Source organism: Glarea lozoyensis (genome assembly GCF_000409485.1).
Source record: "Glarea lozoyensis ATCC 20868 chromosome Unknown GLAREA19, whole genome shotgun sequence".
NCBI classification, from domain to species: Eukaryota; Fungi; Ascomycota; class Leotiomycetes; order Helotiales; family Helotiaceae; genus Glarea; species Glarea lozoyensis.
In genome coordinates, this window is record NW_007360993.1 from 499629 (window position 1) to 522352 (window position 22724).

The following is a 22724-nucleotide window of genomic DNA, read 5'->3' on the forward strand; positions in this document are numbered from 1 at the left end:
TGTATTATTAAGGTGGTTGTGGTGTTTTAGCCAGACAATTTCTTGTACCATCGCCTTCACAGCCAGACTTCGGAGGTCTCGGATCCCGGAGAATACCCGGGCTCTCAGAGAACTTGGCAGCGACAATTGGAACATCAAAACATTACTAAACAATATATCTCATTTGATCTCCATTGCGACACGAAAAAGCCCTAAATATTATCAACGTACAGGATCAATGCTGGAATATAAAGTCCAGAAAAGCCCCTGGAAAGTAAGGCACCCTCATTGCATACGGGGAAATTTCAGATCTCGAGAGAACCCGAAATTTTGCACGGGCGACCAAACAATCCAGATCCCCCTTCGATGGAGTTTTGCTACTAATAGCTGATCTGATACTAATAAATTCCAGGGTCACTAAATTTGGAATAGCCTCGCGTCGGTTTTCGATAAGAGTTAGGGAAACCTACTTCTTTTCAACTACCTAGGTAGTCGAAGATATGACACAACACAGTAAGAATGAGGCTTCAAAAGCACAATAGAAATTACTATGAACAAGTCCTTTTACGCAAAGCCTAATGCTTCTCAAATTTGGAGCTGTATTGCGATTTTCTCTATTTCCCGTATAACCTATGCCAATGTGACCTGTTGGTACATGACTAAAGTGCCCGAGGACAGAACACATTCTACTTATTGGGAATTGGAATACAAGAGCTTGTATCTACTTTAAAGCCTTCCCACAACTGGATTATCTTTACGACTTCTCGAATCTGTCCATGAACAATGCCAATTGTTGATTTTGACTTTCTAGTCTTGGCGAGATCCCCACAACTCCACATTCTTTTCGTCCAATCTGCCAATGAATTACGCTAAAGACTTCGAGAAGTAGCGTCATCGCACTACTGTAAGCTAGCTCCTGCACTGTCAAGTTGCAGAAGCTCTCCCTAAAGTCCCAAAGGAGCCATGCTTATGAGAGTGGCTCTCCCAAAATGAAGTACTGCTTACAATATTTGTTTCTCTATTGTTCATGAAGACGTCCACGTCAAACATCACGCTGAGGGAAGATAGTGATGTCCGTCTTGACGAAGTATCTCCTCCTTTGCTATTTTTCTTTGATTACTTCCTCACACCAGTCACAGAGGTTATTAACAGTTTGGCGTTCCATACTTAGCCAAGAGTCATAGGCGAGCAGCTTCCAGCTAATCCCTACTACTTACAGGTGCCAAGTACTATTAGTATTTTCTCAGATCACCCCTTCACTGATTGACAGTAAACGCATGGATCCTCCTTGACCATTCCGGCGTACCTGGAGCGTATGGTGGTAATCTGACAGAACGCGAAAGTCGCCTCGAAAGAAGAGAAGATATGGTCTATCAAACGCCCACAGGCCGAGTAGGACTTGACGTCTATTAACACTATGCGGGCCGTGTCTAGTGCCGCTGCATACAATTCTCGGCCCATATATTCGGAAACATCAAACCCCCAGTATGCTTAGGTACAACCCAACGCATCGGTCCATTTCCAGTAACTACGTCGAACAAGCATACGGCATCGCCACTCATCGCCCCAGATGCCAAGCACACAAACCCATAGGGCTAAATGTATACAAGGGGTACTCGTGTATCAGGGATCTATCGTCTATAAAAACGGCGGCTGTGACGTTATTCTAGAACGACTGAAGCCTAGTATGTCGGTTATGTCCTAGAGACCGGTAATGTATACGCCCTCGAATGCTTTAACCCAAGGGTACTTGAGAAGTGCCGTATTATACCGCGGGAGTCGTACAAACGCATCCTCCTGTACGACATGAAATGATACAGGATCTTTTTTCACTTTCTTAATTATTTATTTCAGTTCACTAGTACAGAATTGGCAGCCACAAGGTGCAAACAGCATAATTTGAATTCACCTTTACAATTCTCGGAATACGATCAGAGGATAAAGAGATAATTTTAGTTCCAAGGTTGAGATCTTAGAACTCAATCGTGACTCGTATCACGGCGAGATGCTCATTCTCCTCCAACGACTCTCATCACCAGCAAAATATGTCTTCCATACCCTGGTCGCCTACTGGAAAGTGGTCGCAGTACTGGCCGCAATCAACATAGTTGAAATTTACTACCATATAAAGGACTACAAGATCACTCGACCATCGGCGAATCTGGATCCACCGTTCTACACAGGATGTCAGACACCTATCTTGAATACCACAGCTCGGGCGAATGCGACTATGATGATGCTAGCTAGGAACTCGGACGCAGGAGGAGCGGTAGCATCAGTCAAGAGTATACAGGAACAATTCAACGACAATTTCCACTACCCGTGGGTATTCCTCAATGATGAGCATTTCTCGGGAGAGTTCATGAAGGAGGTTACTAGCGCTGTTGGAGGTAATGCCGAGGTGTCTTTTCACAGTATATCGAAGGACATGTGGGGGTTTCCGGAATGGATCGATCAGGAAAGAGCGCAGAAGGCGATGCATGGTATGGAGAGTCGGAAGATCTATAATGCTGGGAAGGAGAGCTATCATCATATGTGTCGGTTTCAATCTGGGTTCGTGAACCAATCCTCACTTTTGATTGCCTATGGTAGAGTGTTAGCTAATTCTGGGCAGATTCTTCTATGATCATCCAGCTTTAACCTCTTACAAATGGTACTGGCGTGTAGAACCAGATATCCAACTTACCTGCGCAATAACCTACGACCCATTCGTCTCGATGGATCTCAACAACAAAGTCTACGGCTACACAATCGCTCTCTGGGAACTCGGCAAAACTGTCCCCTCCCTCTTCCGCAAACTCTCAGATTATAAACTCAGGAAACACATACCGACTACAACAATCTGGACAGCAATGGTCGATCCGTCCTGGGCACCGCTCCCGATCCGACGCTTCATCCTACCATGGTTGAGAAACCGAGACGCCAGAGGAAATCTATGGAACATGTGTCACTTCTGGAGTAATTTTGAAATCGCTGATATGGATTTCTTTCGTTCGAGGGAATATAGAGAATTATTCCAGCTTCTTGACCAGGATGGCGGCTTTTATTATGAGAGGTGGGGTGATGCTCCTGTGCATAGTTTGGCGGCTGCTATGCTGTTGAAGGCTGAGCAGTTACATCATTTCTCAGATGTGGGGTATGTTCATAGTAGTTTGCAGTATTGCGCATATGAATCGAAGAGAGATGCGTTTGAGAGAGGTCGTTTGGTGCCTGGGAGCAAAGAAGAGAGGGGAGAGATGTTGGGTTGTAATTGCAAATGTGATGAGGGGATCGAGATTATTGGGTCGACGTGCTTTAATCGGATTCGAAGTACGGTTATGTAGATAATACTCGGACCTATATAGTTAATGTGTGACTAATTACCAACAGTTTTAGCAGCCCAACAGAAAAAAATTGAACTTTGTACAAATCGTATACTTCTAGACGGCTCCTAGTCGCTTCAACTCCAATCAAGCCATATATTACCATCGTCTGGATCCCAATAGAATACACCGATTATCATGATAGCCAGTCGATAAACTTGTATTATGAAAATTCCCAGACCCAGCCCAGTAACCAGAAAGAAAGAGGCATTTCTGAACAATTTCTCCCGGCGTGAACATCTCTCCTTTGAATCAGATAGATTGATTACTTTGGGAAGTACAGTCCGAAACACCTGCTCGACTTCCAATTTCAAGTGACTTTCACAAGCTTATCAATTGAATGGACAATGGAAATAGAGAAGTAACAAAAGTGTTAAACAAAAAATGGTAAGACGAGTTTGTCTCGGAATGGTTCTCCTTGACGTTGATAGAGGCTTGGACATTCCAGGTTGCAATTTCTCGGCCACCGTAGCCACTTGACCCCGCCATCCCCACCTCGAAACCAGGCAACTGGGAACGTCAATGAGCTTCAACTTCCATCTGCATCAACAACAGATTTAGGAGGATACGCAATCATGGCGCCCTCCTCAACAGTAGTGGTAAGCTTGCTAATTTATTGACCTTCCAAAGTTCCAGCTAACAAATCACGCAGTCCAAGCTGAAGGTCCAGCTAAAGCTCTCCATCGCGCGGCTCCGAATGGTACAACAAAAAGATGAAGCAGTATCCAAACAACAACGAAGGGCCATGGCCCAACTTCTCGAAGTAGGCAAGATAGAATCGGCCAAGATCCGCGTCGAGAACATCATAAGATCCGACATCACCACCGAACTCCACGAGATCCTCGAGCTGTACTGCGAACTCCTGCTCGCGCGGACGGGATTGATGGAAGGCCCAGTATGCGACGCGGGTCTCGAGGAGGCTGTGAAGAGTCTGATATATGCCGGCCCCAGAACGGATGTTAAGGAGTTACAGCAGGTCAGGGCTTTACTGATGGAGAAATACGGGAAGGAGTTTGCGCTGGCGGCGATGGAGAATAGTGATGAGAAGGTATCTGAGAAGGTACTGAAGAAGCTTACGGTTACGCCGCCGGCGGAGGAACTGGTAAATGGGTATTTAGAGGAGATTGCGAGGACATATGGGGTTGACTGGCCGAAGAAACCGAAGGAGGAGTTGGGTGATCCCCCGGATTATATTGACGACGATGATGAGGATAATCCTAGTGGTGGACAGGCGCAGAAGGAGTTGGAGACACCGCTTGCGGCTGGTGAAGGGAAACAGGCTGAGGAAAGGGAGGCTTTGAGTAAAGCTACACCGCCTAGGAATTTTGGTCCGAGCAGTCCGTTGCGAGTCAATCCACCAAGTCCAAGTACGGACAATCTTCATCCTAGGGTGAAGGGGACTTTAGACCTGAAACCAAAGGCTTCAGCGGCGAAGACAGGGACCCAAAGTAAGGGTCCTGTTGGTGGTACGATACCGAATGTGGATGAATTAGCGAAGCGTTTTGCGGCTTTAAAGAAATGATTTGATCGTTGGAGTTGGGGAGTTGGAGGAGATTCTGGTTTGATGGTTACGGCATATAGCTGACCACGGATGAGTGACATAGCAATGATATTTTCAAACTCGAACTTCAGCGGTCTTTTGTAAACATAATTTTAACAGACTCAGTAACTACGTGGTAAGCCAAGTACTTTCTCCCCAACGTAGTTCATAATCATCTCTCTCGAAACAGGCGCAATTCGAGGAACGAAGCACTCCCGTAAGTACCTTTCAACATGATACTCTTGAGCATAACCCATACCACCCAAAGTTAGCACGCTCCTTTCACAAGCAGTAAAAGCTGCCTCCGCTGCCAGATACTTTGCACTGTTGCAAGCTACTCCTATAGCCGACTGTGTAATTGTACCATCGGTAGTCGATCGGTCATACAGCCTAGCAGCATGATACGTTGCTAGGAAGGACTCACGTTAAAATTCGAACGGGCTCAGGAAGCGAATGATGACTGTTAAAACAAGACGTACCTAATTTAGCAGCTTCAAGATGCATATAAGCCTCAGCAAGCGGATGTTGAATCCCCTGATTCATCCCAATCGGCCTCCCAAAAACCACTCTCTCTTTCGCATAAGTCGTAGCTTTATGTAACGCAGCATACCCCAACCCCAACGCTTCCCCCGCAAGAAGACACCTCTCAGCATTCATACCATGCAACACGATTTTAAACCCCTCTCCCTCCTTCCCAATCAATGAATCCTTCGGAATAACATAATTATCAAAGAACACTTCATTAGCATCCACCGCTCTCCCGCCCATCTTCTTGATCTTCCTCAGCTCCAAGCCAGGTTGTTTCGGGTCAAAATCTATGAAGAAGAGGGAGAGTCCCTCGGATGGTTTACACACTTCTTCCAGGGGCGTGGTGCGAGCTAGGAGGATCATTTTCGTGGCTACTTGGGCGGATGAGATCCAGATCTTTTGGCCGCTGATTTTGTAGGTGTCTCCGGAGGGCGTGGCTTGCGTTTTTAATTTCAGCGTTTCGAGACCCGTGTTGGGTTCTGTGACGCCGAAACAGACGCGCCAGGTGCCGTCTATGATTTTGCCTAGCATGCGTTGGCGTTGGGAGGGAGTTGCGAATTTGGCTACGGGTTGCGTTGCGTATACGTCTGGGGCTTGTTAGGTAAATGTAATTAGATAAAAGAAGGGTAATGTTAGCTCACTTGCATGAATGGATTGGGCTCCAGCCATTCCTGCTCCACTCCTAAAAATCCTATGAGCTTAATCTTATGAGATGACTGTTGAAATCGTAAGATCCTACTCTGATATGGTATGTAGCATCAAAGTCGCCTCTGATATGCCTAAACCAGAACCACCCAGGTCTTCAGGTAGAGCAATACCGATCCATCCATCTTTAGAAAGTGCTTTGTGTAGTTCATGAGGATATTCTCCGGACTCATCATGCTGCGCCCAGTAATCCTGAAAGATGATCAGTAAAAGTACCTGAAGTGATCAAAGGTGCCTACATCTGGGAAATTTGAACATATCTTTGCAATTGCTTCTCTCACTTGTAACTGTGTATCTGAGAAGCCACTTGTTTCCATCAACGTATTTGCCCTAAATGAGTGAGATATCGAGAAGTTTCGACACTTTCTAGTTAAAGGATGTAACTTGTATCTGGTTCTCAGCGAGAGCCTGCTTGCGATTAAAGAGATCCTCATGACTTTAGGAAATGCACGTTGGAGAAGGGCTTAGGAAGGATGATATTACGAAAATAATATATGGAGAGGAATTTGGAAATATTGAAAAGGAAAAGCTTTCTGCTTCAGAGAAAGGCTAAGCTTAGCTATCTAAGGGCTAGAATCCTATAATCGTTTTCGCGATATGAGAAGCTCAATGTCGTTGGCATGAGGGGTTATCAAGGTTGTTTCCGTGACATAACCGGGTGGTAAAAGTGGCAAGGTTCCATTGCAAACGAAGCACCGAAGTATTAAAATGTGTGATGCAGAGGAATGGGGTATAATTATTCTCCACGATCAAAAATGAGGATTGATTCCTGTATCTCATTAAGATTGCAGAATGTGAAAGTTTGATAATAACTGTATCACAGCTATTGCTAGGTATATTCGATGTTGCGAGATTCGACGGGCGGCCGCTTTTGAGGCCTGTAGAAATCACGACTGGGGCGTTAGCGTGAGCTCCAGTCGCGGCAGGGGAGCTTCGACCAAAACAACATCCCAAAAATACCATCACCAACCCGTACACCGACGACTCGACCACGACACCGACACATTTCGCGCTTTTGCAATTGCTTTTCTGTCTTGCAAAATATACGCTATGCTTTTATGATCATACTTCCAGGATTTCGGCACGACGGCGCTTCACACCACTTTTCGACGCGCATTGTTTTGATTCGAGATCATGGCCGGGACGCGGGCAAACCATAGACTGCAGGTTGGATCGCAACCATGGATAGCAGAAGAACGCGCTTCCGCGCTTCAAATTGCGCAGGCGGAAACCGAAGAGTTTACGTTTTCGGCAAGAAATGACGTGGAGTGGTTGAATGAGCACATGGCGGAGATATTCAGCGAGAATAATGTGTAGGTAAACAATGCGGGAGTGGGAAACTTGACTGATTGAGGATGAACAGAAACGTAGCGGAGATATTTAAGACCCCAGGAAAATTACGAGGGAAAACACCAAGGACGGCGCGAAAGGCCAATCCACTCGAGACGCGTCCAGTGAGTAGTAGTTTTGCTATACATGGCTTTTACTAAACTGTAAATAGCCGTTGACAGATGTCTTTTCTTCCACGCCTCGAGGCCAGCCCAGCCCTTTCAAACAAGCGCATTTCGAACGACCAGTCGCGACTTTTCAGGTGGCCGAAGATGCACCAAGTCCAACAGCAGAGAAATCTTCACCGGAGAGGGCACCACAAGTTCAGAGCCCAATTCAACGGAAGCCTGTTGCAAATCACAACGCTTACGATTCGGGATACTTTGGAAGTCAGTCTCAAAATGTTCATGCGACCCAGTTGTCCGAGTATGCGGATACGCAGGTTACAATAGCGAACACGCCAGCAAGACCCGACGTAAGACAGATATTCGCCGTCCAAGAAGACGCTACTGTAAATCGTGAATCAGACGGCTCATTTAAGTCTGCTGAGGAGCAACAAGGCAATCTACAACAGCCTGATGAAATGGAAGTTGACACAGAAAACGCGCCTTTAACAGAATTACAGGCTACGGTACATCCAGTTCTGGAATCACCTTTACAAACACGGGCTCAACCAGCTTCATCTCCCCACAAGAGGTCGCCCCAAAGATCTCCTCAACGGTCACCAGATCGCCTTACTGAAACTCTTCAATCCTCACCCCCCAAGATTGAGCAACGCAGCGATGAACCTGAAGCAATAGTGGAGGATGAGCCTCTTGAGGAGGAGCCTGCGGATGATGTACACTCTCAGTCAGATGGATCAAGTCCAATTAGACCAATAGTTCGGAAAAGCAGTCTGAATTTCGCGTCACTACCAGCACGCGAGCCGATCACTACCAAGAAGAGTCTGGGAGCACGAACTTCTAGAACAAGTCATCTAGATCAGAACAGAACAAGTTATTATGGCCGCGCCACTGGTGGAAAGAGCCTCGGGAATGTGCGACAGGACGAGGATTTGCGGGACGACGACGATGCTGACATCGATATGGAGGATGATTTAACTGTAAATGACGCCGATTCGAAAATTGCACGTCTCCATAACAAGACATCTACGCAACGCCTCCAGGACCAGATAAGTAAACTTGGCCAATCTCAGACTCAAGCACGACCGGCTTCCAAATCGATTATTGCTGGCGGGCTCTCTGTTTCTCAGAGCAGCCAGTCATCACAACCTGCACCCGTGCAAGAAACGGCTCCAAGAGCCAAATCTCCCCAACGCTCGCCGGAACGAAAATCCCGCCCCCCTCCCGGTGCATTCCCTGATGATGAGGAAGATAGTTGGATTGGTCCGCCAACAGTCACAGAGAATTTTACTGTGTTCAGCCCGAGACCTCAATTGCCAAAGAGTCATACAACAGACGTAATGGAGGGTATTCATAGGGCCAGTATTGCCGACTCGCAATTTACTATTCCCAAACGAGGGGATGATCAAACCCAGCGATCTCCAATTCGCGAACCTATCATCCCAGAAAGAACGACGAGCACCTTGGGCCATATCAAATCTGTATCGACGTCTGTTCTAAGATCACCAAGGAAGGCTGGGGAATCTCCAGGTTTCCAAAAGACCATTTCTGTTTCAAATCCTACCATGAGTAGTATCGATGAGAGACATACAACTCCTCCAAAGTCACCTACTAGAAGTTATCGTGGAAGTCCTTTGAAGGCTGCTAAGGATAAATTCTCTTCCATTATGAAGACGTCTCGGAGTCTCTTTGCCAGCAGTGCCGCTGTGAGTGCAGATGCAAAGACCTCAACTCTGACCCCTTCCTCGAACCGATTTGCCACCGGCCACCCCGGACATTCCTTCGAGGACGTTTTCGCTCAATCTAATGACAAGGCCCCTCTATACCCTGTTTTGGATAACGGATCTACTGCTACGGTAAACACTATTCAAGCTCCTTCTAGCCCCCCAAAAGCTGTTCCACGGAAAACGAGAGCATCCACCGAGCGAGAAGAGCGACAAAAGGAAGAAGAGGCAAGACAAGTTAAAGAAGCAAAAGAAGCTCAGAAAATGGCTAACCAGCTTGAAAAGGCTCGACTCAAGGAGAAGGACAAAGCACGCGTGTTTCATCAAGAACAAGAACGTGTTGCACTTATGCAGAAGGAGGTAGACGCACGCAAGGATCAGGAGAAACAAGCAAAAGCCAGTCAGGTTGATATCCCAAGGGCTACGAGAAGCAGTCCTCGCAAAACAAAAGCACAGCTGGAGGCTGAAGGTATTGCTTCGGCGGCAGCGAGTACTGAGGATTTTATTCGAGACGCAGAAATGAGTGATGCGTCGGCAATGCCACCACCCGCAATTCCACGACCGAAGTCTCAAATCGGTCGCCCCGGGCCAAAGAGACCCCTAAGACCTGCAAAAGAGACGCTGGCCAAAGCAAAACCGCCAACCGTTATCAAGGTTGATATGCAGCGAGGTCATCAATACCACCCCTCGAATACAACTTTAGCTGCGACTCTCCAGGAGTCTCTTTCCGCACCGTCTGGGCGACCCGGTCTGCACAAAAAGGCTAGTACAAGCTCTATCCAGGGCAAAGCGTCGGTCTCAAGCTTCAAGGCAACAGCAAGCCGAGCGATTGAGGCTGCCGCACGAAAGAAGGAACAGGTTAGTACCAAAAGAGGAGTTTGAGGATTTCAGAAGCTAACAGACTTAGGACGAAATTGCCGCTCAGAGAAAGCGACAACTGAAAGAGGAGAATGAAAGGCAGCGAGCAGCGCTGAAGGAGGAGAATGAAAGGCAGCGAGCAGCGCTGAAGGAGGAGGAGCGCCGAAAAGAAGAGCAACAACGCCGACAAGAAGCTGAGCGGCAACGAGAGTTGAAAAATGAGAGGGAACGGGTTGCAAACGCAGCCGATGCGAAGAAAGCTGCTTCACGACAAGCTATGGAAAAGAGAAGACTAGAGCTTGAGAAAGCCAAGCAGATGGGTGCTCCACCGCCAGCTTCTCGTAGTTTGCACGACAAAGCACTACCTCCTGTCCCACGTGGTGAGGCCAGCCAGTCAAAGCCAGTCCGACAACAGGAAGAAATGGGAAGACCAGCCAGTCAAGCCTCCCACAATGTAGCCAAACCTCTATCGAAGAGACCTCTTCAACAAGAGGTGGGCGAAGATCAGGCCAGGCCCGCAATTCAGCGAAATGGTCCTTCATATGAGCAACTACAATCGAAGCGACGCAAGACCAGCGAAAGATTTGAAGACGATGAAGACATGACCGAAAATCAGCCAAGAATGAACGCTCCTCCTATCCGGCAGTCAAGTAGCAGGCCAAAGGTAAGGACTCACGAACATTTGCTGTATGAGTCCCATTCTAACATTTATAGGATAATCAACCTAAATCCCTCTTCCCAAGTGGATATGCTAATGCTTCATTATCGAACAACCTCCAGCGATCAACTATTCTTGCACAGCATAACATGACTCACTCAAAGCCTGCCCATCCGATGGATATGGCTCAAATGTCCAAAGGACCTATTCCTTTCGCCTCGAGCACCAATCAACCGAAAGCTCAACCATACAAGACTCCAATTCGACCTGGTGGAGTCAAAGGAAATATGAAATCTGCGGCCAAATCATCTCCTCAATATCAAAATGGCGAGACTATTGATCTTCCTGAAATCAATACCGATTCCGAGGATGATGATGAGGATGAAGATGACTCGGCGAAGAAACCAGCATTCAAGGGTGCTTCGTGGATCGAGTCTCCAGCTTTACGAAAGCAACTTACTGAGCAGGAGAATATCGATCCTGCTACCATTTTCGGTCAAGCAGATGAACACGTGTTTGATATGGAGCAAGTATTCAACAAGAGCAAAGACAAGTTCCCGAAATTCAGAGACAGGACTTCTAGTGCCAATTGGGGTGGAATTGATCGATTGACGGAGGATGAGATCCGCAAAGATTTACAAGCGAGACAGAGGATGCAAAGAGCTGGTGGATGGGAGTACAACTCAATGGTTTGAATATTCATGTAGGTATATTTGGTATGCATTAAACCACTGAGAGCATGGTGGACTTATTGTTTTGGCATGGTGTTTTGGAGTTATAGGATAAGATTGAGTATCAAGTGGGGGAATAATGAATATGAAAATGATTCCTTTTTATTTCAAGTCAAAGTCTTGCTTCTGTTTCTTTGCATATTCCGATGCAACTTGCCGGACTTCAGTTCGGCGCCATGAACCGACCAGTCGGCACCAGTAACCGATAATGAGATGTGCGGAAGTGATATCGAGACATGTCAAGTGTGTTTTGTTGCAATACACTGTCACTATCACGAGTTTTAACCATTAAATAAACACTCAAAGAATATGAATTGATAATTAAATGTTGCTTTAAAAGAACCTAGTTGAAGCCGTATTACAACATCACATGACACCACGATACAACATCAATAAGGTACCCCCCAACTCCCACTCAATGAATGCACTATTCATGACAATGCCCGAAACCTGTTGCAATATCCCATCTACGAAACCAAACCCCGCCTTGGAGCATGGTAATTAGCATCGGAAGTTAGATGGCGCGATGGTACCGCAAACAATCACCATTACGCTACGATCGACAAGATACGTCATCACCATAACCCCCCCCTCCGAGGGGTACTATATGATGACATCTCGACTCCCCTAACTTCATTCTGTTTCATAAACAAACAAATTCAACTCTTTGTAAGTTCTTCCTTCTCTGTCTCTATATTTCAATTGTTTAGGAAGCAATTATGCGTGTTTCAATCCGCATCCAACCACTTCTACGAAAACGCGTCGCACCACTAACTTCCATCCCCAGAACCTTCACAAACACAAACACAAGAACAAGGAGTTTTATTACAACAATTCCAAAAATGTCGTTCTCAAATACCGATACCGGCTCCAAGCCAGCGGATCCTTACAAGGCGAAGAACATCGACGAGGTCTCGCTGCAGGAGAAAGTGCAGGATCTCACTGATTTCGTGTCCTCGTGCAAGTTTGGCATGATGACGACGAGAGATGATAAGTCGGGCATGTTGTTTAGTAGGTGTATGGCTACTGCTGGGAAGGTAAGAAATTCCCTCTCTCCCTCCTAATCTAATTCCACTTCAACGGGGAGTCAATTGATGGAGTTGATTGTTAACGTAATGTGATTCTAGGAAAACGGCGGCATAGACCTCCTCTTCCACACCAACACCGAATCCGGCAAAACCGACGACCTAGCCTCGGACTCGCACATCAATATCTCCTTCCTCAACTCCTCCGGCGAATGGGCTTCCTTCTCCGGCACCTCGAACATCATCACGGACCGTGATTTCGTGCGTAAACACTATTCCCCGGCGCTCAAAGCCTGGATTGGAGACTTAGGCGACGGGAAACATGATGGTGGACCGGAGGATCCTAGGATCGGCGTTATTCAGGTGAAGACGAAGACGGCTACGTATGCGGTTACGAGGAAGAGTGCGGTTGGACGGATGGCGGATCTCGCGCAGGGTGTGGTTACGGGGAATGCGCCGAGTGTTAATAAGTTGAGGGAGATTAGTGAGGAGGAGGTGAAGACTTGGAGGAGTTCGAAGGAGATGGTGCAGTAGGTGATTGTGCTGCGGCGTGGAAAGCTAGAGCGTTTGGTGGATCGAGCCGCCTGGTAGTATAGCATTGAATTAGCTAGCTTTGCATTGTATGCATTAATGAAAGGAATATGCACCCAATCTCGTTGTTTGTCCATTATCTGAAGTTTGGCCATAACAGTGTGGTCATATTGATTTATGATTCTAGCAGAATCGTAGGTGTTGTCTGTTTCATGAGAAAGTAAATAGTTGTCCTAATGACCTTTGATTAACTCACCTGACATCTCCATCATTTTAGCAACATCTCCTTGGACTCCCTATTCCTCTGAGAACGTATTGTCCACGGCCTTCTCTCACTCCATGGCTCTCGTCACCTAACAATCCATTCAGTCAACCACCACCCCATCAACGCCCACCCCATCTCCCCCACTTCAACACCTTCAATAAAACTCACTTGATCCCCCTTTCCACATCCCCTTCCAGCACTAATCCCAAATTCACCTATACCCAGAACCCACCTACCCCGTATTCCCAATCTCGATCCCCTACCGAATCCTCTACGTTCACAACAAATCACTCACACCCACCCAGCAAACACAACCTTGCGAAAAGAGTCTTTAATTCGCTAACTCTGCATATAATCCCTCCAGCAAAGTCCACCTCCATCGCTGGAAACGCCCCATCTACCAAAAGTCCAAGCTATTTGACAAAAGCGAACGACGAAGCTCCCACCCATTTGTCCATTTTCTATTTCCCACATTCATGTCATACGCCTTGATATCCGTACCCGTGCCAAAATAAACTCCCCCTTGCTGTTATATCTACATATTGTGTGTTCTTTGTACAAATATTTGCGATTGTGTCGTACAAAAACCTTTAGTATCCTCGGTGTGATTCGTTTTCTTTTCAGAAGAATGGAACCTCGTCACCGGTGTCATAGGTAGATACTACTATCACTGAGCCCATCCAGAATATCCGAATCATCCTCATCCTCCTCAAACTCAAACTCGGAATCAATCTCGAAATCCGGCAGGAAATTAACCATCATGCCCGACTTGCGGTCGAATTCGATCCATTTCTTCGGAGTTTTGGCGTTAGGGGTGGCCCATTTCCAGATTGTTTTGCCGGCGCGGTATTTGGATTTTGGTGGGTTGCCGCCTTCGGGGTGTTGGAGAGTAGATGCGGTGGCGGGTTTGGGATTCAGGCTCGGATTAGCGCGGATTACTTCAAGCTGGAAATTGGTGTCGCTGAGAGTTCGGAGGGCGTTGCCGTTGGCGTTGGAGACGAATACTGGGTAGGATGCTCCGAAGAGTCCTTCGTTACGGACCATGTGGCGGAGCATGGATTCTTCACTGTTGTCGACGCCCAAGTCGGGTGCGCCTGGTGATGATCAGTTCAAGAATTCAAAGTCACATAAGCTAGACAATTTCTAGAAGAGAGGTAAAAGCATTTGTGTGAAGGACACAGATATCTCTCGATATGGTTCAGATGTCACTCACCAGTCAACATAACTTCATCCGCAATATTACCCACATACCAACGAATAACCGACGCATAACGAGGTCCAGGGAATGGCAAATGATCGCAAAAGTTCACCAAATCCAACCGCAATGCTTTCAGCGATGGAATCAAACTTTCGTATTCTCGTGTCGACGAAGACGAGGAACCGGTTGCAGGAGGATGAAACATCATAGCCTTGAGGAAATCTGAAAGTTGCAGCCAGCAATACGACTGGACGCCTTCATCGTGGTACAAGCCTGGAGGACGAGCCAGAATCGGCATGATCAGTTTTTCAACCTTCGGATGGTAGTTCTCAGCGCCACTAAGATCCAATTTCCGAGCCACTTCATCGTAATATTGTCCCACAACGCGGAGAGTCAAATTTTCAATCGTCGAGCGTAGTTCAGACGGAATCTTTTGAAAATTCTGCAATGCTCCGACTTGAGTGAAGATAAAAGTATTGCATTTAATCAGCAAGCGAATACCTTCCACGCGTAAAGCCTTGGATGTAGCAAGGAAATTGATCGAGATGTACTTCCGACTGATATATTCTTCCCTCGTACAGTTTCCCTTACGAAGCTTGAAGAAAGGATCAATAATCGGTACCGGACTCGTGACTGCATATCGTAAAATCCGAAGGACGATTTCAATGGGCAAACAAGGTTGTTTGTCGGCGGCCGTTGATGATCTAGTGACGACACTTCCAGTCCGAGCTCTCAATGTACGAGTGGATTCAAGTGTTGAGGTTGGTGCTCTCTTTGGGCGTCTTACGACTTTGTTCGAGCTTCCTTTGGAAGAAGTTGTCCACGGGATGTCATGACCTGTTAGTAAATCTCGAAGTCGTTGAATTTCCGCCTGTGCTTTGGCATTATCCTTGATTAGCTCCTCATTTTGCTTTTCTACAGCTGCTTGATCATATCCATCGCTCTCAAGTATGCAGACCTAGAAATGTTAGGAAATCTTGGTCTTTGGTTAAAAATTTCGTACTTGGCTTACGTGACGATGAATGTGACCATGAATTGCGGCGTGCAGTCCTGCAATGGGGTGTTGTCCAGGGGCGTGATGGTGATGGTTCATTGTGACTGTGTTATCCCGGCCTGCGCGATATCTATATTTACAAGTCTTTTTAATCAACGAAACTGATTGTGCGGTGCGGTTGCGAGTCGCAGACTCGTGGGGCGCTGATTGAAGAAGGTTGTCGTTGGTCGTCTGGCACGATTTTTATGCGTGACGGACAGAGCGACGATGTCACAGTCACATGACATAGCTCCCGCTGTTTCGCGTGCTTCTTATTGCGTAGTGCGAACTAATCGTGATTTAGCAAAGAAAAAATAAAGGATAAATTCAAGACATAATAGGTTAATACATCGTTGTTTTTGTGTAAGATGTTGGCTGTGATAAGGGTGTTTCTGGCGTAGGATTTTTGGACGTCTACGCGAATATTATAGCCAATACTGTTATTATTCACGAATAAGTATATATTTAAGACATCATCCTTATTCTATTCTTCAATAACTTTTAAGGTTATGAATCAGATTAGAGTCATTGAGAACGTGATCTCAAAGGTAACAGAGTAGTGGAGCTAGCGTCTGTTCACCTAGAAAGTACAGCTCTCTTCATCCTAATTTAGCAAACTCCATCTCGGTAGCTGCGGAAAATGGTCTTTTAAACGAATTTGGTCCATCTGACAGAAATAATGTAGCTCAAAGAACAGGTCTAAAATAACCTGACCTTTCCAAGCAAAGTATGGCCTAGAGCTCCCAAGACAGCCTAGTCCAACTAATGGCACTTAGCACCATCATTAGTGAATAAGAGCCTGAAAGAATGATTGAGTTTTTGATAAAGAACCTCACTAAGCTGATTGGTAGTAATGATGCGCAAGAGGGAAAGAGCAATCGTGCTCGGACTACAATGACGGTTAAGCTTCGAGATACATGGCCCGGCCTCATTGCCAATGACTCACAAGTTCCCACCACGTTTACAATACCCGTATTCTAGTCTAACACGAAGCTAAAACCCCGTTTTTAGATGCCACCTTGTATTAGAGACATTTCGAAAATATTTAAGTATCAGAAACCCCATGCATCATCCTAACAACCCCCAAAAACATGCTCCCTCTTAACCTCCACCTCCCTCCCATCCTCTTTATAAACCCACTTCAACCCCTCAATAACCGACTTCGCATCCGGCGGTTGCGCCCTCCTCAACCTCTCAAAATGCGCCTGGGCATATTTCCCCAACCCCAGAAGCGCCTTTTCCATCTCGCTCTTATCCGCGATACGTTGTTTCTGGATATGAATGAGAGAGAGCCGACGAAGTTCAGTAATGAGTTTAGGCCAGTCAGTTAGGGTGCTGGCTTTGGTGGATATGTCTTTTTCGAATTCGCGCATCAGTTGGGCGTTTGGTGAGAGTTGTGGAGGGGTTGTTGGATCTGGATGAGGGGTTGTGCTCTCTGTACTGGGGGTTGGAGTTTGAGGTTGCTCAGTGGGTGAGGGGGTGGTTGGGGCTTTCTCTTCGGATATCATTTCGCTAATGTGTGGTAATGGGTTGCTGAGAGGCTCTGAGGTTGCATTTCACATATCCAGCGGTCCAAGGAATTCTGGACGTTGACTGTTGTCGTGCTCCAAAGGACAAGCACCGGAATGTGCATCAACCCCATGATCCTCGTCATGATGCTGCTCCGGAAATCCGTCGTGATTATTGCCGCCCTCATAAGTTGGATTGTCGAGGCTGAGTTTGTTGAAAGCTGGTAGGACACTCAACTCGTGAGTCGGTCCCTGATTTGATTCGTGGCTTGATTCGTGACTTGCTTCGGTAATCTGTGACAGAATTCCAGACCGTGGATCTTGCTCCTCGATCCTCGCCCGGTATAGTGGGATCTCATTGGAAATATCCTCAAGGGATCGCTCCTGCAGACTTGCGAACTCCGATTTAGCAATCTCCAATGCTTCGATGTATTCTTGCGTGGTAGGATATATTTTTTCTTTGCCAACGGCGTATGTCTCCTCTTTCGCCTCCATCTCCAAAAACTTGCGTTCGACACTACGTCTGATCTCCCTCTTTATTCGCTCACATTCGTCGCGCTCCATGAAAGCTTCGTAATTAGCTCTTGCCGTTTGCCTTTCCAGATACCGACTAACATGCTCGGGAATGGAAACGATAGGAGAAGAAGAGGTTCGCATTTTTTGGCGGATCTCCTTTTCATCACTTGTCGCCTTGACTCTTTCTTCGAGCATGGGCCGTAATACTCTTCGCTTGAGTTGATCAAGCGGATAGAAATCCGCCAATCGGCGGCCATCAGCCATCTGATCATCCTTCGGCTTAGCTACTTCTTCTTGCTCTATGGGTGAAGGACGTTTCCAACTTTCGTGTCGGTTCTGAAGCGCAGCTCTGCGTTCAAAATCAGGATCATCCTTCTCTCTGACTTTATTCAACTTGTCAGCTTCCTCACGCGCGTATTGTTTTTGTATCTTCTGGTCTTCATTCAATCGTCGGAGACCTCGGCGGGCTTCTTCGTGGGCGATCTGCTTCTGCCGCTCCAAATGCTTCAGCGACTTATATATCGCCAACATCATGTCATCATGTTGATGCTCTATGACAAGTTGGTCCAAAGCTCGCATTCTCAAATTCTCGCTTCGAACGGCTTCATCGAGGACGAGGTCATACACTTCGAAATTCGGACTAGCAAATGGATCCAAGGGAGTTTCCATCATCTGAAGTTCATAAGACTCAAGTGACCTGGTCCAATGCTCGGGATTTTCTGCGAAAAGGATTGGGTTTTCCAGATAATCATTGTGAATGTCGTTGGCCAGTGGGCTTTCGCCATGTATGGCGGCAGGGACATTGATCAAAGACATATTAGTAGGTGGTAAGCAGACTTAAAAGTGTAACTGTGAAGTGCCGAGTTTGAATTTTTCGATTGTTGTTTGAAGTCTGATGAAACCAACACGAAGAGAAGGTCGGCTTTTGTAAAGACTTCAACATAGCAGGCTCCAATCACAATAGGGCCATCGTCGCCCATTCTAGCTCGACCAAAATCGTCACACATTATCAATAGTAAATGTAATGAGTTTCCATTCACAACCTATGGATGAGTCAGAATTAAATCCCCTGCAAATGCATCATCCAACACTCATACTAGAGCCCAACTCCATGAAAGCCAATCCTTTGACCATCCAAAACGCCAAACACGGATCAATTTGTGAATTGAACCACCCAAAATTCCAAGACATCCAAAATTCGATTCTAATAGAGATTCTGCAAATCACGTGATGCTACCCTAGATTCCAAGCTCCCCGCCACTTCCCAGTTTCAATCCCCATTACTGTCGTCCAAGAATCATCTTAGATACCAAAGCTTCGCTCGACATTCTTGATTCTCAACTCGTGTTCAGCAATGCTTTCTCGTCGAACAGGACCCATTCTAGGTCCAATACTTTCCCGACGAGGGACACCCATTCTCGGCTCACTTCTCTCAGTCGTTGGTGTTCCCACCGTCTCTTGACCTCGACCATCCATTTGCTCGACTCTTCCTCTTAGATTCTTGACCTCCCGTTTGAGCTCGTCGACTTGTGCTCTAAATCGCTCTTTCTGAGCTTGCATTCGGCCTTCTTGCGATTTGACTCCTGCTTTGAAGCCTCGGTCATATTCCGGGGTGTTTGTTGATGAGGATGAGGGGTCTGTCGTTGATCTAGATGGTGCGGTTGGTTCTTGGGGGGTTGAGGCGGCTGGTGACATGATGGTGATGTTTGTTGGGAGATTGATAAAAATGGTGTTCGTTTGTATTTAACCTTAAATCGCGCGTTTGTTGTTAGGAAGAAAGTTGTAGGGAGGAAGAGGTGTCGTGTTTGTATTTGAGGTTCGTCTTCTGCGTGACGGCCTAACATCGTAACGAGCCCGGCTTGGCTGTCGTGTGACGATGGGGCTTAAGCCGGTGCATGGCACGTGGCAGAGAGCACGTGGACCCTTGATTCATGACTGTCTGACCCAGGTCGAGCTTGAATGCGTATAGGACTTAACAGATCTAAAAACAACTATTTTTATCTATTTAAAATATGACGTTATAAGTAGAAGCGAATACGGTAGCGAAGTCAATTGCCGTTTTCGTTATCGGGGATGCTATTGCCACCAGGCAAATTATTCAGGACGCACCTAGAGGGATTAAATCGTCCACCAAACTCCTCGATTTTCCTACCTTTATTACAACGTATTAAAATTTAAACATTATTGAGTATAAGCGAAATCACCTCTCAAGACATTGTTGAAGAGCAAGATCATGAAACCGACGAGCCTCAACAGACTCGCGACCACGTGGTCATGATCCAAAAAGTTCCATGACAGAACGTGGCTATGGGGCAGGAATACCCCTTTGCCCACATCATTCTAAATACTACCCAGCAATATTAGCATTGTCTACAAAGGCTGAAGGGAAATGAGTGGGCTGAATTCCGAAATGAGGACTTCTGTCTATCTGTGGATCGTAGGTATTATGCATTGGCATCTAGAAATGCTGACAAGCTGAACTGCCAGGTTGTAGCTAGATATGAGGATGATGATGGTTAACATGTGGGTTGTGTTTGCGGTATATATTGAAAGAAAAATAAAGCTAGGCAGGTCGCCCCAGTCAGAAGAAAATTACTTGTGTTTAGAATCTCAACGGCATCAGAGGAAGCAAATTCATTCGGCTCAAGCAACCTCTATAGTCAGGACAGCGTTGAAGGTTTTCACCCCCTTGATACTCAAACCTATGCTCAACTACAGATAGCTAGTTCGACGACTCTGAAGAAAACGAAGGGTCATTAAATTGCTTACTAAACGACTTCACCCAAATGGGTGGCTTAGTCCCAAGTTCTACGCCATCAAAGCGAGAATGAATGCAGAGACACATTCGGACAATATTACTGGTAGGTTTTGCCGTTCGGAGTTCTGGCACATCATTCAGACCACTGAAAGCAGACGCAGTTTGGCTCACACCATGAATTCTACACATTGGGTATTCATATAATAATATTTCTCTCTAAACTCGTCTTTATCGCTAATAGTTAAAATTTAGTTACTCAACTTTCTCACTACTAAATATATTCATCCCATTACCTTTCCGGCCAAATCTAAATCCTGTCCTTCCCATCCTCCCCTCCCTCCACCCCAGCCATCAAAACCTCCCCTCCACCTCTCCCCTCCACCTCTCCCCTCCACCGGCCCACCAAAAAACTCTCTACACCCTTTACAAAACACACAATAGCAAAACTCCCCATTCTGATACCGAATACTCGCGTATGTGCTCCCCCACATCGGAGGCGGAAACTTCTTGCTATGTCCCTTGCAAAAGATGCAAAGGCAGTGATCGTTGCCGAAAATAGACGGTTTAGTCTGTATCAGGCCGTCAAAAGGTGATGTGTGTCCGGTTTTGGGACGTTTGGATGGAGAGTCTTGTCGATAAGTACTGCAGGGACTGATATCAGAAGTACGTTGTGAATGGGCGCTTGGTCGACGGTATGTCTTCGAACCTAGGAATTGAGGAATTCTAATAGGTTTCCACTTCGGAGAACCCGATTCTTCACCCTCCATCTCTTCGCACAGCATTTCCATCTCCTCCACAACATCAAGCGGACGACGTCGCGTTCTTCCTCGTTCCTCCTCCACGATTTCACCCTCCTCAACCCCCTGCCACTCCCTCCACTTCCTACACTCCTCATACATCCTGCGGAACTCCTTCTCACTAAACAGAATCCGAGTACCGCTCTCACATTTCCAGAACATATTCAGTAAGTGTGCTTTCAAGGTCGTGGATACTTTGTCCCAAACAGCCGGGTCGTCGGCGGGGAGGCGGGAGTGCGCGACGCGAATGTCGATTGCGAGGGGGATGGTGAGGTGGGTTGGTTCGAAGGGTTCTTGGGGGTTAGTGGGTGAGAGATAGGATTTTAGGGAGCTGAAGGAGGGGTGGCGATGGATGTCGATGGAGGGGGTGGAATCGACGTTGGGAGCTTCTTCGTCTGGCTCGGTCTTCACTTCAACACTTTTCACCACTTCGCCATCCTTATCACCCTCCACATCCTCCACGCACTTTACTTCAACTCCCTCAATACTCCCGATCAACTCATCACCCTCCATTCTCTTCACATCCTCCACACATTTGACCTCAACTCCCTCAATCATCTCCTCAAACTCCTTCACCTCCCTACGTATTCCCTCCCCACCCCGTCTTCCCACTCCAAACGACCCCCTAGGCGTCAACGAAACCATCCCCGTCCCCGGAAGAGGCGATGTCGTTCTCGCATACATCCTAATATATCTATCTTCCACCTCATCGCTTCCAAACCGTATTGGCGGTTCCGTAAGCGACAGCTCCTCGACCATAATAGTTTCGTTTCTCAGGGTGAGTCTTATGTCGCCTGTGTGGGCGTTGATTGCGGTGATGTAGCCGGGAAGGGTTAAGGGGTAGGTTTTGTGTGGTTCTGATGAGGTGAATGGTTGATTGGCAGGTTGGTCGATGAATTCATCAGTCGAAGGGTCGATGTGGAAGGTATCTCTTGGAACAGCGACGGGATGTGGTAGAACTGTACGGCTATCTTTCAGTTCCAAAGTCGTATCGTGCTCTCCATCCAATACTGATGGTGGCAATAGAAAAGTATCGGTATCTAAAGCTTCTTGAAGCTTGATTGTATCTGCACCGCTGGCAGACTTTGAAGTAGCTTGAGTGGCCGACATATTGAGATATCAATGTTAGAAATTCAATCGTAGTACCGAGCGTTGTAGAAAATTTGGAAGAGGGAATATCCATTGATTTAAGTAAGAAAAAACATCATTTCCATAATGCTGCTTTGTTATTCATATCTTTGATAATCTCAAAATCAACAGGTTGTGAAACCCACCATATTCGCAAAATCAAGCCATTCAAAACATTCTATGTGATTCAAATTTACGAAATCTGAGAATAACACAGTGACGGAAGTTGTGTTTTTGGCTTTAGTGATTGAAAGAAGGATGCCTAGTAGCAGAAAAAAATCAATACAAACGTACATCCCTTTCATCGACTATATCACCGTAGCCCGAAACTCGAAAAACAGAAATCTATCAGCAATGATCAGACTCTTTCTAAAATTCTGTGCCAACAGTTGAGCTGTATGTTTCCAAGATTGACAGAACTTGATACAT

The 22724-nt window shown here is 46.5% G+C and overlaps 10 protein-coding genes across 10 annotated transcripts; 4 read left to right on the forward strand and 6 right to left on the reverse strand.

The window, feature by feature from the left end:
- Nucleotides 1–1984: 1984 nt before the first annotated feature.
- GLAREA_12687 (Nucleotide-diphospho-sugar transferase) lies at nt 1985–3302 on the forward strand (the record flags this gene model as incomplete). Its single annotated transcript, XM_008083468.1, has 2 exons — nt 1985–2532; nt 2594–3302. The coding sequence occupies 2 exons, from the start codon at nt 1985–1987 to the stop codon at nt 3300–3302; spliced, it is 1257 nt and encodes a 418-aa protein (XP_008081659.1).
- Nucleotides 3303–3916: 614 nt separating this feature from the next.
- On the forward strand, nt 3917–4863 carry GLAREA_12688 (uncharacterized protein; the record flags this gene model as incomplete). Its single annotated transcript, XM_008083469.1, has 2 exons — nt 3917–3940; nt 3994–4863. 2 exons carry the CDS (start codon nt 3917–3919, stop codon nt 4861–4863), a joined length of 894 nt encoding a protein of 297 aa, XP_008081660.1.
- Nucleotides 4864–5003: 140 nt separating this feature from the next.
- GLAREA_12689 (Acyl-CoA dehydrogenase NM) lies at nt 5004–6431 on the reverse strand (the record flags this gene model as incomplete). Its single annotated transcript, XM_008083470.1, has 5 exons — nt 5004–5290; nt 5361–5996; nt 6051–6091; nt 6149–6306; nt 6354–6431. 5 exons carry the CDS (start codon nt 6429–6431, stop codon nt 5004–5006), a joined length of 1200 nt encoding a protein of 399 aa, XP_008081661.1.
- Nucleotides 6432–7248: 817 nt separating this feature from the next.
- Nucleotides 7249–11500, forward strand: GLAREA_12690 (uncharacterized protein; the record flags this gene model as incomplete). Its single annotated transcript, XM_008083471.1, has 5 exons — nt 7249–7427; nt 7478–7568; nt 7616–10147; nt 10197–10811; nt 10862–11500. The coding sequence occupies 5 exons, from the start codon at nt 7249–7251 to the stop codon at nt 11498–11500; spliced, it is 4056 nt and encodes a 1351-aa protein (XP_008081662.1).
- An 878-nt stretch (nt 11501–12378) lies between these two features.
- On the forward strand, nt 12379–13095 carry GLAREA_12691 (FMN-binding split barrel; the record flags this gene model as incomplete). Its single annotated transcript, XM_008083472.1, has 2 exons — nt 12379–12573; nt 12664–13095. The coding sequence occupies 2 exons, from the start codon at nt 12379–12381 to the stop codon at nt 13093–13095; spliced, it is 627 nt and encodes a 208-aa protein (XP_008081663.1).
- Nucleotides 13096–14005: 910 nt separating this feature from the next.
- On the reverse strand, nt 14006–15648 carry GLAREA_12692 (uncharacterized protein; the record flags this gene model as incomplete). Its single annotated transcript, XM_008083473.1, has 3 exons — nt 14006–14451; nt 14571–15513; nt 15568–15648. The coding sequence occupies 3 exons, from the start codon at nt 15646–15648 to the stop codon at nt 14006–14008; spliced, it is 1470 nt and encodes a 489-aa protein (XP_008081664.1).
- Nucleotides 15649–16661: 1013 nt separating this feature from the next.
- Nucleotides 16662–17096, reverse strand: GLAREA_12693 (uncharacterized protein; the record flags this gene model as incomplete). The annotated part of the gene is made up of 1 exon (XM_008083474.1): nt 16662–17096. The coding sequence occupies one exon, from the start codon at nt 17094–17096 to the stop codon at nt 16662–16664; it is 435 nt and encodes a 144-aa protein (XP_008081665.1).
- Nucleotides 17097–17144: 48 nt separating this feature from the next.
- Nucleotides 17145–18428, reverse strand: GLAREA_12694 (uncharacterized protein; the record flags this gene model as incomplete). Its single annotated transcript, XM_008083475.1, has 1 exon — nt 17145–18428. One exon carries the CDS (start codon nt 18426–18428, stop codon nt 17145–17147), a length of 1284 nt encoding a protein of 427 aa, XP_008081666.1.
- Nucleotides 18429–18914: 486 nt separating this feature from the next.
- Nucleotides 18915–19307, reverse strand: GLAREA_12695 (uncharacterized protein; the record flags this gene model as incomplete). The annotated part of the gene is made up of 1 exon (XM_008083476.1): nt 18915–19307. The coding sequence occupies one exon, from the start codon at nt 19305–19307 to the stop codon at nt 18915–18917; it is 393 nt and encodes a 130-aa protein (XP_008081667.1).
- A 1344-nt stretch (nt 19308–20651) lies between these two features.
- GLAREA_12696 (uncharacterized protein) lies at nt 20652–22277 on the reverse strand (the record flags this gene model as incomplete). The annotated part of the gene is made up of 1 exon (XM_008083477.1): nt 20652–22277. The coding sequence occupies one exon, from the start codon at nt 22275–22277 to the stop codon at nt 20652–20654; it is 1626 nt and encodes a 541-aa protein (XP_008081668.1).
- Between the last annotated feature and the right edge of the window lie 447 nt (nt 22278–22724).